The sequence below is a fragment of the Phaenicophaeus curvirostris genome, chromosome 1 (genome assembly GCF_032191515.1).
Source record: "Phaenicophaeus curvirostris isolate KB17595 chromosome 1, BPBGC_Pcur_1.0, whole genome shotgun sequence".
NCBI classification, from domain to species: domain Eukaryota; kingdom Metazoa; phylum Chordata; class Aves; order Cuculiformes; family Cuculidae; genus Phaenicophaeus; species Phaenicophaeus curvirostris.
The window spans coordinates 63,354,641-63,370,392 of record NC_091392.1 but is presented as its reverse complement, the minus strand read 5'-3'; the positions used below and the strand labels follow the sequence as shown (position 1 = coordinate 63,370,392).

At 36.9% G+C, this 15,752-nt stretch overlaps 1 protein-coding gene across 1 annotated transcript in view; it reads right to left on the bottom strand.

The window, feature by feature from the left end:
- Positions 1–497: 497 nt before the first annotated feature.
- The window catches only part of SYT10 (synaptotagmin 10), a 33,411-nt gene continuing 18,156 nt past the window's right edge, over positions 498–15,752 (bottom strand). The window contains exons 3-7 of the mRNA XM_069859982.1: positions 15,005–15,569; positions 3,894–4,014; positions 3,364–3,535; positions 1,774–1,903; positions 498–703 (exon numbers count right to left, since the gene is read on the bottom strand). Coding sequence (XP_069716083.1) covers positions 632–703; positions 1,774–1,903; positions 3,364–3,535; positions 3,894–4,014; positions 15,005–15,569 — 1,060 coding nt within the window. The 3' untranslated portion in view covers positions 498–631. The remainder of the gene's footprint in view (positions 704–1,773; positions 1,904–3,363; positions 3,536–3,893; positions 4,015–15,004; positions 15,570–15,752) is intronic.

The window sequence follows — 15,752 nt, the reverse complement described above, 5'->3', positions numbered from 1 at the left end:
GATCCAGTTGTGAAACCTGTTCAATGAAGACTGACCCAGTGAATCCAGAAGGGTCCTTTCTCATCAGCTTCAGTGGGCTTTTGATCAGCCCTTCCTCCCTGCCCAATGAATGAACTGACTTTCCAAACACGCAAAACATGACAACAGTTGTTTTTTCATGCAACATTCAGTTTGAAGTGTTACCTGGAGAAGTCATATACAAGATTTAGTGCAATTTAGAAGAATTTACTACAAGAGCTATATAATACTATTTGCTTTCCCTCAAAAGAATTAGGCATTACAAGCTGCAGTGGTTTTGGATTGCTTACGGGATTTTTTTTTTCTGATTTTTTTGTTTATGCAAAGATACAGGCCATATCAAAACACTGCTTGGGTAGGACACTGGATATATGTCAGTGAGAAAACAGGTGAATGAATTTATATGAGGAAGGGTTATATTTGGCTCAAGTCAACTTCATTCATACATTAAGATATTATTAGAAACTGTAATATAAGACTTATAATAGGAAAAATGTATTTTAATAATAAAATATGGATACAGTTCATCCGCGGAAGCCAAACCTTCTGTTTATGTAGATGTGAGCTACAAGGGAGCTTTGGACACTGAACATGATGGATCTGCTCTTGTTTCCTAGGGTGTAAGCGGTGGTTTTGGTGATGAACAAGATCCCTGGCTATCAAAACTGGTTGCTCGGCCAGGTAACTGCAAGAAAAGTGTTAGTTTTAGAAATGTCATCATATCTGGCCACACATCATACACATTTCAGATGAAGAGAGAGTCCCTTACATAAGAATCTGAATGACATCTAGACACTTTCTAGATCCAAGTCTTCAGCAGAACTGATAACGGAACGAAAATTCCTAAAGTGAGCTCCTAAAAATGCCTCTGACTCATTCCATAGGAGTGGATTTTTTTCACCAGTCAGGAGTGGTACATAATTCAGAGAAAGCCATGAACTTCTGAAAAGAGGCTTCTCTGCTGCACTCAATTTCCCTGCCCTCACATTGTAAGTGTTCTAATGAAACCTTGCTATTGGGCTTTTTCTACCTGTCACTGGAAATGCTGTGCAGACATGTACTACACACTAGGGAAGCCAAACGGCCTTTGATGACCCAAACAGCAACTAATTTTTCTACATAGATTGGGTTTAAAGAGGGCTAAACAGTGTGTCCTCTGTGTCCCAGAGTAAAGCCTGATGCTTCTCAAGGCTTTAACATGAATCTTTTTGAATCCAAAACTGTGAGCATCTTGTATACAGAAAAAAAGTCAGATGTGGCCACAGCAGGTTGAAGGAGTCCAAGCCCAGGAACTTGGAGATCAAATCACCCATGCATCTGCATATGTTTCCAATAGGTGTCTGAGCATCTCTGGAGGAAGCTGCTGGTACACTGCCTCAAATTAGCCTAATTAGCAGGCCAGTTTCAGACTAATATTCTAAAATCATAACTGATCTGTTAAAGATTTTTTAATAGGAAATGATTGCTTTTGGAATACTTGCAAATGATATTTTCTAACTGGATGAAAGCCCTTCATCATAATCTCTGGAAATTTAAAATGTCTTAACTGTTTAATGTTACAGTGTTACATGGAAACTTTTCAAATGGTAAATTTAAGTAATCAAGAAACCCATGCAACTAGATTTAGTTTGTGCTAAGGATCATATAGTTGTTCCATAGACACTGCACAAATTTTCCTGATTCTCAGAGGCACATAAGTGTAGAGAGACAAAACCTTTCAATATACTGAAAGAAGAGGATTTTGCTACTTCTTACCTCTACTAGTGGGTGCCAGTGAGTTATTGGCTTACGTGGGTAAGCCAACATTTCATTCCAATGATCTCTTCCAAGTCCTTCGGCATCAATTCCTGTCCGACATACACCAATGACCTCATTGTGCCCTACACTGAGAATTGCAGAGGCAGAATTTTTTAAATAAAAATAGCTTTAATAATATCTGATATATAATTCACTTTACTGGTTTAGTGCAGCACAGTATACATGCACAAAAGTTTGACATTATTTATTATAGATATTAGTTTCAGTAGTAGTATAGTAATATTAAGTTCTGTAATGGTAGCATCAAAACTCTCCAGCCACTACCAGAGTGCTTCTAGTAGCCATGAAAGTAGAAATTAAGCTTAACCTTTGTCATTAAGAGGTTACAACATAAATGGCACAAGAACAGAAAAGAACCGTAATATACCACATGATCTAGAAGGAAAATAGACTTAAATTTAGTGGGAGAAAAAGTTGAAGGAAGATGGCAGGGAGTATGGTTCCTGCTGCAAATGTTTCAAATATTATTTCACACGATATTTCTCAGCTCTAACTGATGCAGTCATTGGAACTTCAGCAAAAAATATGAAAGGCAAAGGGTACAGCAGTAATAGGCTCTGCCTCAATTCTCCATGCTTCTGACAACAACATAAACTTGTTGAGGCACTCCAGAAAGTAATTGCATATATCTTGCAATATTGCTTCCTAACTTCCTGTTAGCAAATGCTTTGAAAAAGAGGACTGGAAGTGTGCAGTTTACTGGGATCTTCTGTCCTTAATGACACCACACTGCCCCTTTCACATCTGACTGAGGAAGCCTTCCTGACAAAGCCTTCTGACAGAAGTTGGAGGATGATCAGAAATTCAATGGCAAGGAAAAACAATCTGAAGTTGCATGTTACTAAATTGGACTTTCACTGATTATTTGGCCTCTGATCTCAAGAGCTCATTACTAATAACACTTGAATAAAGCAGTCTTAGCTCGGGCATGATTCTGTCAGTCACTGTCTAGTTTAACCTGCAGTGTTTGAGCCACGCTAAGCAGAAGTGTCATCCTGTCAGTTCTCTGTAAGGACACAGATAATTGAGGCTTATATGTGTTATAAGTGAGGACTGAACCCCAGGGCTACAAAGCTTCTTTATTAAGTCAACTGAAGGATTATTTAGGACCTAATGCAATTAGTATCCAATTCTTTTAGTTATCCAAATTCTCTTCGATATCCAATACTTGATACTCAAATAGAAACTAGAGGTGTGAGGGCCTTTTTAAAATGGAGACATACCTGATTTATAAAGCTTTTAAAAATTCCAGCAACCAGATGGGTACAGAAATATATATGAATGCTAGTGGACCATACGAAGACTGAGCCATGTTTCTTCCTCGTCACAGTTATTTATGACACTGATAAAATGGCCTGAGCTCTAAAAGGTGTGGAAGCTTTAAACCTCTCGATGAAAAGACTCAAAGGCTTTATCTTTTGTGACACTAAACTAACTTGAAAGTTCAGAGAGGTAGAAAACAGTTGTTTACAATGATCAAGTAACTTCTCACTCAATATTAATGTTCAGAGAGCAAACTGTGCTTACCGATCATAATCCATCACTGCAATGGAGAGGCTGACCTGGTCCATATTCTCTGGAGGGATATCAAAGATGATGGCCTCGTTATAAACAGGATTGAGCGTGTTCTTCTTTGTGGTTGTTTTCCGCTTTTTCAGTCTTCGACCCTCACACATCAGTGATACTTTGACGTATGGATCTGAAGAACACATAATCAGTTCTAGGCATTTGGACTCAATGTCATTCAAATGCAGAGAATAAGAGCAATATTTTTTGCAGGAATGTCACAATTGATAAGAGAAAAATTACAAAGATTTTTGTGACTCTGGCAACACTCCTTTCAATATGCTGTCAATACGAAGGAAATATATAGGCATTCTGAACAGACATACTGACTGCCATACCAAAGATAGCTGGTAGATCTGAACAGGACCTATACCCATTCTTACGCTACTTCCACTTAACAACCATGGTAAGCACACCAAAGCTAAGGAGTTCCTATTAGTCTCCTTCCTGAACAGACTATGCCTCGTTATTTAAAGAAGAAGTAGATTCACCTGATGCGCCAGTTATATCCATTGCTTTGAGATTCCTACATTTGATGACTGTTAATGTCATTCTCCCAGCAGTAGGCAAATAACAGAGGGAAAACATGATCTCACCCAAATCTATGCTTTCCTGAAAAAGAAAAGCAGTCATTAGAAAGAGACCTGACCATAATCTTCACAGAGATTATGCTGTTGGGCATCGAGATAATGCACTATGAATTCATGCAATATGATGTTGCTAATAGAGTTCAGATGCTACAAAACTTGAGAAATGCAATCTAAGGAAGAGAGGTTCCACCAGTTCTTACTTTTTCTTTCCTCACAGTCATACAATTATCTTAACACCACAAAAGTTTAGTTTCTTAGATGACAGCTATGTTCTAAATTATTCCTATTCTTCTAAGATTTCAAATATTCCCCCTCAAAGACCAAAGAACACTGCATATTAAGAACAGTTCAGGATATTTAAATACGAGCTTGTAAGAAACATGTAAAGAAGCCATTTCTATATGGCAGTCGTTCTCAAGCACACGATCTCAAAATACTTTCTTTGGCTACTGCTAAAAAACTTATTTTTAATATCCCAATTTCAATATTGTGTCTGTCAAACCTACAGCTACCACAAGAGTACAAATTCGTTTGTGAACTGCTGGTATGGTACAGCTGTTCTAGCACCAGAAGGCAAGCATGTTATATTTTTAAATGATACATATTAAAGTAATGACTGCTGTGTAGATGACAAATACATTGGTTGTAGTTATAAGGCAGGCTGGGGCTTATTGTTTGCATTTTTCAGCTGCTTATGTGAACAATTTTATTGATTTCCTTTGGGTTAATGCTCTGTCTAAGCTGGAAGATATTTCTTCAGTAAAGATGGACTTAACCACATGCTTCAGGGGTTTTCCGCTGTTCGTTTGTTTTATTTATTTTTCTCTGCATTGCAGACTCTAGATTGAAGAAATCAGTTTTATGATAGCTTTAAATTCTCTGTTGTACTGTTAATAAATTACTGACTTTTGTGTAGATTGGTCAGTTTCTACGTTCAGGCATTTTACTGGGATTATGTTCTGAGAATTAACAGATTGATAAGCAGGTGAACATGCCTTGTGGGTAAATTTCATGCTTGTCAAGATTTCATAATTTTATATTTCTCAGGATTTCAAAATTATGTAGCTCATTCAATCCACGTAGGATAAATATAACTATTTGACATCTCCTTAGCCCAATCCTTATTTTGCCACACAGAGGGAAGAATTTTGTGCCATAGAGTGCATTAATAAACTCACTATTCTGTTTCAGAAAATACAAATAAAACTTGAACAAATTCTTCCTTTCATTCATTAGTGGCAAGTGCTCTCTCTCTTATAGGTTTTTTTCATATTTCAGTCTGCTTTAAGTACAGCTTCTGTTACTAGCATTACTTTCTGAATTCTGAGTCTGATTGTTGTTCTTCATATCCATTTGTCAGAGATCTCATTCCTTTGTCTGTAAAGGAAATGTAATCCCCTTATATACAGTGCTTAAAAGTTTAAGGTCTGTGTTGAGAGGGGGGATGAAGATGGGTTGGGTCATAAAACACAGTGGGCAGCTCATAAAAAGGACCAATTCTTACTTCTCCACAGAGAAAGCTTGTGTAGGTCAATAGAGGAAAAAACCCATGTTTTTGCAAGATGAGAGTACAAACCTGAGTATTCTGGTTTTTTCTTTTTGAAGAGAAATTGGATAGTAACTCAACAGGTTTGGGTGAGCTCAAATGATATACAAGAAAACAGCAGACCGGACTTTTTACTATGACTTATATACTTTAAAAGAAGCATTGCTCTAAATATTTGCAAAACTCCATCAGGTGGTTATTTTACTGTACTTTTCTGAAGAGCAGAGAAAAGCATCACTGCCTAACAAAATCCAACGATTTGAGTCTTATGTTCAGTCCTTTTTCTTTCCTATCTGAAGACCATGTACTGAAGTTACATTGAAAAGAGCTCCCCTGTAATCAAACTCAGTGGTTTTGACCATGTAATGAATAAGCAAGATGTCTTAATGAAAAAAAACAAAGGCTTGGACAACAATTGAGAGGAATCTTTTTACTTCACACAGTAGAATGTCCAAAGGGCAGAAGCACTGAAATTAACAGAGCGCTATAACCTATGTACTGACTACCCAATTTGAAGTGTCAAGTAATGGTTTTAGTACTGGGAAAAGGCTCTCTACCACCTCACTACTTATGCAGGAATTTTCTGACACCCATGACAGATGACTACAAAAACTGTTGCTTGTGCTGCCCTGAAATGCCTGATTTTCATATTGTAGAACAACACTCATTACTCCATGTACTACAACAACAGATAAATTCTGCAGTAGACTAGAATAGATATTATTTCAAATAAAAACTCTTGTCTATCTCAAAGACATTTATGAGTAAGATCAAAGGGTTAGAAATAAAACTAGTAATTACCCTGAACTACTCCACGGACACTATTTAACTCTCCTGGTAGATAGACTTGGCTCTCATAGACTGCCGCAACATATGAGGAGTTCCAACGATCCTCAGATTAAATTCAAATATGAGTCCTTTGAAACAACTCTGATGATTTTATCTTTTTAATTTAATTTGGTATTAGTTGTGGTGTCTGATGTTTACTGATAGTTAGTCAACAGTGACTCTTTCATTAGTAAGGAACATGAAGTCCTAATACATTTACTCTGTTTCTACTGGGCTGAGATTGGTGGCCTTTCTTCATACTTGGGTGAACTGACTACATTTAATTAGGAGCTCTAGAAAACATAGGGCAAATGAGAATTAAGATATTAAAATACATCATTAAAATAATAGAATTATAGAATTGTTTGTGTTGGAAAAGACCTTTAAGGTCCTTGAGTCGAACCCTTAACCTAGCACTGCCAACTACACCACTAAACCATGTCCCTATGCACTACATCTGCATGCCTTTTAAATATCTCCAGAGACAGTGACTCAACCACATTCCTGGGCAGCCTGTTCCAATGCTTGACAATCCTTTCAGTGAAGAAACACTCTTTTGAAAAAAATTGCATGGGGTGAAGCCCAAGACTTATGAACTTTTAAATGTACTTTTGAAGGATTATGATTAAAATTATGCATATAAATATGACAGCATCAGAGACTAGGTATTGGGTAAAATGCCTGGTATATCACCATTTCCCACCATGCACTTTCTTGGTTAACATGAGCCCTAGATGTTCAAGAATTTGGGGTTGAAAACATAGGTGCAGACTTAGATAATGAACAAAGTAAGGCTGAGTATTTAAACTTCTGATGGCAGTCTATTGCATTGATAATCATGAGTAACATTTTTAAATGCCCTGGATCCTTAAGAATTATTGTTTTTAATTCAGATTTAAAAATAGGATTCAAATTACTTCAGAATCCCAGTGCTCTAGAAATTTTGTATTTTTCTTACCTTATAATACGCTAGATAATTAAGTTCACACGTCATCTGACAGGGACCTTTCAGTACAAGCAAATCTGAGGAAGCAAAAGCACAAGCTGCCCTCAACTATCATATCTGTATTACAGTCCACCTCAAACAAAACACAGCTCAGAAGACACAAGCCTGGACCCAGTGGTTACCATTCATGTTACCATTTTTAACTATGCTTCACATGGTCTTATGTTCATCACATTCACCTAGAACTGCACATTGCTTAGGTAACTCCCATGAAATATTATCTCTTTCCTTTTTCTACTTTGAGTTTTTTCTTTTTCTTCTTAAATTAGAATTCTTCTTAAACTTAGATTTCGATCAACAACTAGCTTTACAGATGCTTGTAAAGACTCCCCCGCACTGACTTCCAATAACATATAAAGAAAAACCAGCACTGAGCACAGCTGCACTAATCCAAAAGGAAGAATTTCTTGGTACTGCATGTCTCTTGTTCATCTATTTCCCTTTTGTGTACACAAGCCATCACACAGAACTAAGGAACTGGAACAGTGGTAAGCACTATACCAGCTTCAGTTATTTTTATGGCTCCCAATCCGCGTCACTATCCAATCCATTTTCTTGTACAGCAATGCTAGAACAAAATAAAGCAAAGAAAACATTGACCTCAAATGCATATGTCAGTTATTCAGATGAACTTCTGTTTTTTTAGCTACAGAATACAGATTCTTTGAATAGTGTAATTCTTATCCCACACAAGAAACCACACCTGAATCTGAATTGAACAGGAAAAAGCATTTACTGACTATACTGACAGTGTAAGAACTTGTATAGACTTCCTCCTGTATTCCAAGACCTTCACCGGTTTCCTATGTTAGCAGGAATGAAAAGCCTACAGGGAGTCAGTATGTGAAACAAGGTGTCATTTTTGCATTATTTTTTATCACAAATGAGCTCTAGATCATTATTTTACTGATTTTTGCTTCTTCTTCCCTCCTAGTTTTTCAAGATATACAATTCAAACAAAGTCTTAAAATATCAACTCATTACAGATTCTTAGAATGAGCTATGTAAATGTTACTGGAACAAAGAAACTTATACACTTTCATTGTTACGAGTGTGTCATTGATTTCCATGGTTAAAATAACAAAACTGCATTAGAAATCAAATTCCCTAAATAACCTTTCCTGTTGTTACTTTGATTATCATTCATATTATCATAATCCACAGTAAGAAATCATTTTAATTCTTAATCTAAATTTCAATATCCAGAGCTACTGGATATTAAATATTACAATTTAAGTGATGTCTTAAAGATTGCATGTGGGAGTAGCGTTGCAAAAATACTAAGAGTGATACGAATTCATTTTGTACTTGATGCCTAAACAAGTGATTTGCAATTTTTTTCTTTTCATTTTCCTGCTGTATTTTGGGTAAGCATCTGTACTAAGTAATAATAATTTTTTAGATATCAAAGAAGTTACTGAGGCATTTACAATCTAGACTTTTAGCTGCTTCCTTTAGTCACACTGAAAATTGCTTTTCCGGATAGCATGAAAATTTGAATAAAAAAAAAAAAAAAGCATTGCCAGAATTAGACCTTTGGATTACTTGACTACTGCAGGAAGGTAATTTCCCCAGAGGACAGATTCCTCTCTCTCTTTTTTTCTTGTTCTGTTTAGAAACACCTTATGTACCTTCCAGCTTTCCAATAAAAAACTACTGACCTCAAGCTTCAAGAATCAGAGATTAAATAAAACATAATGATAAATGTTGGGGGTTGGATGAAAAGAAGAGAAGAAACCTGTCCCATCAGACAGTTGCCTAAGAATGTATTAAGACATTTCTGGTTTTGATGTATAGATCAAGAGTTAGAAAAATGATAGAAAAGAGCAGTATGAATATATACCAGTCTGTCTGTTTTCTCTTTATGCATTTAGAATGTGATGGCATTTATGCTATCACAGAAATTGTCAAAAGTTACACTTAGCTGATTCTATCACTCCTCCAAGGGGATTTTACTTTGGAAAACTTGTCTGCATGGCTAATATTTATTTTCCTTTCCTGTTATTCTTTGCATATCAAATCTGGCACTTTTTCTTCCTCCCAGCACCACTTATTGATTGTCCTGGGAAATGAATCAATGAAGTTTGTGTTTGTGCTGGCCTCGGTGGAAACAGTTTGGAAGCACTGGGGCCTGTTGCTCTATTATGACTGATTCTTCTGCTTGTAGAGGCCTAATATCTGTTTTTCCTGACACCCTGATTGCTCTGGGTAAGCACAGCTGCTGATTACTGCCCTGACTGCAGAGAGAGGACTCCCTGAGATAGTACGCTGGGTCCAGCAGGCTGAATGCTCTCAATAGCACCGCAGGAAACCTCCTGGGTGCTTCTTTTCTCACTCCCTCTGTCCATAACCATCTGTCTCGTGCAACAGAGAGATAGTCTCATCTTCTCAGGCAGCATGGAAGCCCATTCTGCTTCAGAAGCACCTAACAGAGCAGAGGTACTGATATGAACTAAACGTGACATCTACCAGTACATGAAGGAATCAAAATGGATGTGGAATGTGGCTTCCCATATCAAGTTGCTCTTCCAAAGCAGAAATACATTGACTGCAAAGAGATTATTTGCAGTGAGAAACTCAGAGAGCACATAGGGCACAGCAGCCGTCAAGCCATGCACCCTAGCCTAGCTATCACTGCACTGCACGGACACAGAGATATTACTTCCCTTGAGGAAACCGTGTTCTTCATTCATCTAATATTTCTTACTTTCAAGGCAGAATGAAAGTAGCAGTTTGGCTCTAGTAAAGCAGATTATTCAAATAGCTTGTCATTTCAAATAAAAAGAATAATTCAATAATAATAGAAAACTTCCAAGCTTTCTGTAGCTGGACAGCAACCAACATTTCTCCATTGTCTTTTCTAGTTATTGCCCTAAAGTAGTTCCAAAACTAAATGAAAAGCCTCAACACATTTTATAAGAGAACTGACCCAGACTGTTCTGTCATCTACTTAGCAGCAGTTGATCATGCAACTCCTTTGTATCACTTGCCCCGATTAGAAATTATAATTGCTACCTATTGTTTGTTTTAAAGGGACGGTTTCTATCATACAGATGATGTTTCTGTGCTGACCAGCTTTTATTCTTTTACATGGGTTTAACATGATGCCAAAACTTTTTGCAGAAACTACAGTAGTCTAGATTCACTTTGATGAGGACACCTAATTGTAGAGCACAGTCCTCTATGTTGCTGGTGATAAAACATTTCCTGGATGTGCCTCTCTTTAAACACTAAGAAATAAGACAATCTTTATCATGTGGCCTCAAAACTTGACTGCCATAAGACAAATTTTTGTCAGCTCTATACCACTATTGCCTGCAATTGCTTTGGGTGAACTGCAGAGCCAGGCTTCATTCTTATCTGATCAGGCAGTCAGAAGATTCTCTTTCCATAATAGATGGCAACAGCTAGCAGGATTACCTTTGTAACATCCTAATCCGGCAACTCTTTGAGATAGATCTACTGAGACAAATGTTATTGTCCCATTTATTAAAAAAAAAGGTATCTAAGCACTTCTGTCTTTTCCAACACTGCTACTCACTTATATTCCAAGTGCTTTAGAAGCAGCAATCACACATCACGTGCATCATAAAACCATCTTTTATATCCCACTTCACAAATGAGAAAAGTGCAGCACTGAAATGCCTGGTGTTGGAAAACTAAATAATAATCCAGTTCCGTCAGCCTACAAGAGACAATTCAAGAGGCCACAAATATATAACAGCTCCATGAGTAACATCCTCAAGGGACGGCCACTGTGCAGGAAATGGCTTTCATCTAAATTCTGAACCCTATTTATTTTTTTTCCCAGTTGGATAGTTTCCTATAATTGGTTACACTAACAGAGTTTGCAGAATACCTTTGGAAAGAAAATGCTTCTCCCAGTCACTTGCCAGTATTTTTAAGTAATGATGTTAGAGGTAGACATTTCCAAAGCAATCGATCATTTTTAAAAAGTGTTATAGGAAGTCAATAAGCTTTTATACCCAAAAAGTGTTAGATCACAAGAGGTGGTCTTTTTGCCTAAACAATTTTACAACACTGAATATTTGCACTTAAGTGCTTATTAGCGATTCGAATAAGTTTTCTTTTCTTAAGGTATGTGGTATATTTTGATAGTACAAAACCCTCAGAAACGTACAAGAAACTCACAAGCACTTTTCAAAACCAGAAGCCAGGTATGTTGACTGAACAATGCATTTGATATTGTTTGCCTCTGATCTTCTGAAATAATTTCCTAAAGTGTATTAAGAATTACAGGATTCCAATATACTGAACAACCTTCACATGTGGTCCAAAGCTGCCTCTTGATTTATTATTTTTTAATTAATCAAACAAACAGTAGTAAATGATGGATTATTTATTGAAAAATCCATTATCCATGTATAATCAAATTTGGGGATATTACCATCATCAGATATCTAGGATACTTCTTTTCAACAACTGCTTTTACAGCAAATTTACCTTGATAATTTAACTTTAAGAAATGAAAATGCTTTAGCACTTAAAACAGGTACATGCTATGTATTATACAATAGCTGCAGGTTTTCAACATAACATATAACAAAGAAACAACGATATGGGTGAAAAATTAAAGGAAGAAAAAATACAAAATACCAAAGATGAATAATTATCAGTAGTTTAAAATCATAAGAACAAAAATGAGCAAGTGGGGAGGCCAATCCTGCACTCGTATAAAATACTTTAAAATTACAGAACAGAAAAAAGTATTAAAAATGCGGATTCCCACAGAGTCACTGGTTGTATGGTCAAAAGGACTCAGTGCAACCATCCAGTCTGATTTCCCCCAGATTTTGTATTTCCTGAACCAACTAAAAACTCTTTATAAATGTGAAAGAGAATCTTTTAAAAATTATGTTAACTACTGACAGAGAGTCTTTGCATTGCAGAGAATCTCACAATCTCCTATGGTAACTTCCTTCACTGGTAAAATGTTGCACTTCATTCCCTTGGCAAATCTGACTAGCACATGTACAACTCTGAGACTGCAGAGCCTTGTGTCATAAAAACAAGTTCTTTCCACATAGGTAATGATGTTTACCCTCACTCTGCCTTCTGAATAGACAGTTCTTGACCATGGAAGAGATGTAAAAGACTCAAAGCTGAGGACAGGCTACTTCTGTTATATTTTTTAAGTTTTTCACCAATCCTTTCATCTATGACTTCTACGCTCTCCATCATTCATCATTTGGCAAACACATGAGTAAACCACTGGGTGTAGGAAGCACATCTGAACAAAAGGCTGAAAAATTTAACAGAACATACAACAAAACAAAGCACAGTTGAAGAAGGAAAAAGCATGAGAGGAATATATTTGCAGAATGGCATCTCGGTTCCATGTGCTCCACTGTGTAAGTAAGGACTTTCCACTGAGACAGTTGGTTTGTATTTTAAGGATTTTTTATGGACACTAAAGCATGCTTGCCTGGAGTACAGTTATTTTGCACTAATTGTAGAACCAGTCGGTTATCTTTTTTTCCAAGGCATAATCCAAGTCCAATTGACTCTGCCAGGCATTAGTTATTTAATTGCAATTTAGTGTCTTTGGTAAATTTTGCATCTGGTGGTTAAGATTGTAATTCCCCATTGATTAACATCTTATGCACTGCTTATTCCTGTGCAGGATTGGCTCCCTTATCTTACAGTTTCTGCAATGGCAGAACTAGAAACCAACTAACTTCTAACCAACTTTAATTGACATGAAATGGCTGAATTGAAACACAAGGCAGCACATTGCATGTATAGTAACAGGACATCCTGCAAGAGGGTTTAATTCTGCCCACAAAAAAATAATTCCACCACTTTCTTAAATAATTTTTCAAGATTAGTGTACAGAAACGTGAAATATGATGTGGTCACCCAATACTAGAAGATATCTCAATCGCATGTGTTTATTTTTAATGGTTTAAGTGGAGACAACTTATTCACACACATGGAATATTTTGACGTATACCAGCTGAAAGGCTGACGTTTAAAAACTTCATGCTTTCTCTCAAACTTCATCCATAGTAACAGACCAGCAGAGTGAATTAAGCATCATTACTGTATTAACTCTTACCGAGGAAGAAACCCGAATTAGAATTCAGCAACAAAATTAGCAACCATTTTCATGCAGATGTATATTAGGTTCTCTCCCAGCTGCATAATTTGGTATGGCATTTCAATCTACTCAAATCCAGTGATGAACTGTCCAAAGATTCTAATTTGCTGAAACCATTCTAGTTATCATCTAAAAATCTCACACAGAGGCCTGTTGCAAAGGACCAGTGAGCATTTAAATAATTACTAGAGTATTAAAGATAATATCAGAGCTAGACAAAATTTAACGTTTTTCTTTTACTGGGCAATTATTCCAAGACCTTAAAAACAGATTAAATTTTAACCTTGAGAACAATTCTTAAATTTACCTGAAATCTGATCTTGATCAAACAAAGCAAACTAAACAGACGTGGTTTTCTGGAGCTGTGCTGGAAGCTGTGCATACCAGTTCAGTAGACCCAGCAGTTAATATAGCTGGCTTTGTGAATTCACATTCAAAAACTGTCTCCAATATGCTCTGCTATCTAACATTTCTCCTTCCTTAGCAAACAGATTGCTTATGCTCAAACTGGTATTAGTCTTCTTTGTCCCTCTAGTCATGCAGTCTTAGACTTCCCTTTCTAGCAGGTATGAGCAGCACAAAAACATTTGGGAAAAGAGGCATGGGAAGTCTCCAGCTCTATTGAAGGAAGGTATGAAGCTTCTGTCACTGTTCATCCCTGCTGCAGAAATTCAGCCCGTGCTCAAATCCAGGGATAACTGAGACAGTTTTGCGATATCTCCATAGAGCAAAGGATGGGAAAACTTCTATATAAACAGCATGGTAGTTAAAAAAAACTAAACCAAGCCATAAAAATCCCCCAGACTCCGCCATTTAATTTTTTTCCCCCTCCTCAAATACCAGCCAAATGACATGAGTTTGGATTTCAAGGTTAGTAAAGACAATGTTTGGAAACTGGTGATTTTCCTGCTGATAGCCTATCATTCATCCTGTCATCCATGCACGAGCTTTCTCTTCTTGCTGGCAACAATAAACAAACAATTTCTATTTCCTAACTCTACTTGTTTGTGCTTCTTGAGTTTTGCTAGTAATCAGCAGCAACAGAGATATATCTACTGGGGACCCAAAGTGCAGGGCAACCAACAAAGAACATTCTCGACTTCAAGTATTTTTAGCCTCTTTCTCTTCCTTCACAAGATTCTCAGCCTATGAAAACCTGCTAACAAGAGCAGGATGTGCCCTGTTCCTTAATAGATGGTCACTTTGAAGGACAGCTTATTTTGCTAAGAGGAAAACGTTAATTATTCTTGTTAAGCAGTGACATCCATAAGGTATTATTTAATTAATAAACCTAATTCATATTTGCACAGTAAGCCATCAGGGTGACGGTATGTTCCCTGAAGATTTTTTAGTAATCAAATCTTATAGCTTCCTAAGTATCTGTGCTCAAAGAAAAATATTGACAACTTCTTTTTTTGTTCCAGGCTCTGCTGATAAACAGGATGCTCTGCCACAAACTACAAAATAGAAAAGGAAATATCACATTAATGCTTTTGTAACATATTACTTACTGTGGTGGCACAGTGGATGTCTTTCCATACATTGGCTTCCCTGGAGAGATCTGAGACTTCAAAAAGGTTATCAAGAATAACTTCCCCAATCATGTCATGTCTAGAAAATCTGTCAAAATCATAAACACTGAAATGCAATTTCCTGTTGCTGAGTTGATCATAGGCTACAGGAAACTGAAAGGTTTCATCAAAGACAGGATTTAATGTCTTTCTGTGAACTCGTGTCTGAAACTTCTTCTTCCTATCTGGAAGCAGATAAATCTTAACGTAGGGGTCGGATGTTCCTGTGAAGTCTTTAGCAGGCAGATCTAAGGCTTTGACAATTGTGACAGCCAGAAGTTCATTCTCATAATCATAGCGGAGAGTGAAGTTAAGTTTTCCACATGTTTTTACATCTTCTTGCTGTCCATCAGAATCCACAGACTTCTGTTTGTAGAGTTCCGGTTTTATTCTCCCAATGCTGGTTGTTGTCTCTCCCCTTTGCAAAACTGGATCTGTCCCCATGTTAAAATCAACACTGGAAACTTGCATCTGCCTTGGCAAATGCCTCCTGAAAGAATTGTGCCTGCACACATACACACATACAGACAAAATGAGCCACGGTTATCTCTGGGAAAGGACCTGTCTGTTACTAAGTAGAAAATACAAGGACACAAAACTAGTAAGTGTTCCTATCCTTAAAGTAATTTTAAAATGCACCCCCCTCAAAAATTTTGCAAGTGTTAAAATAACCTTGAGAGGAAAAGGT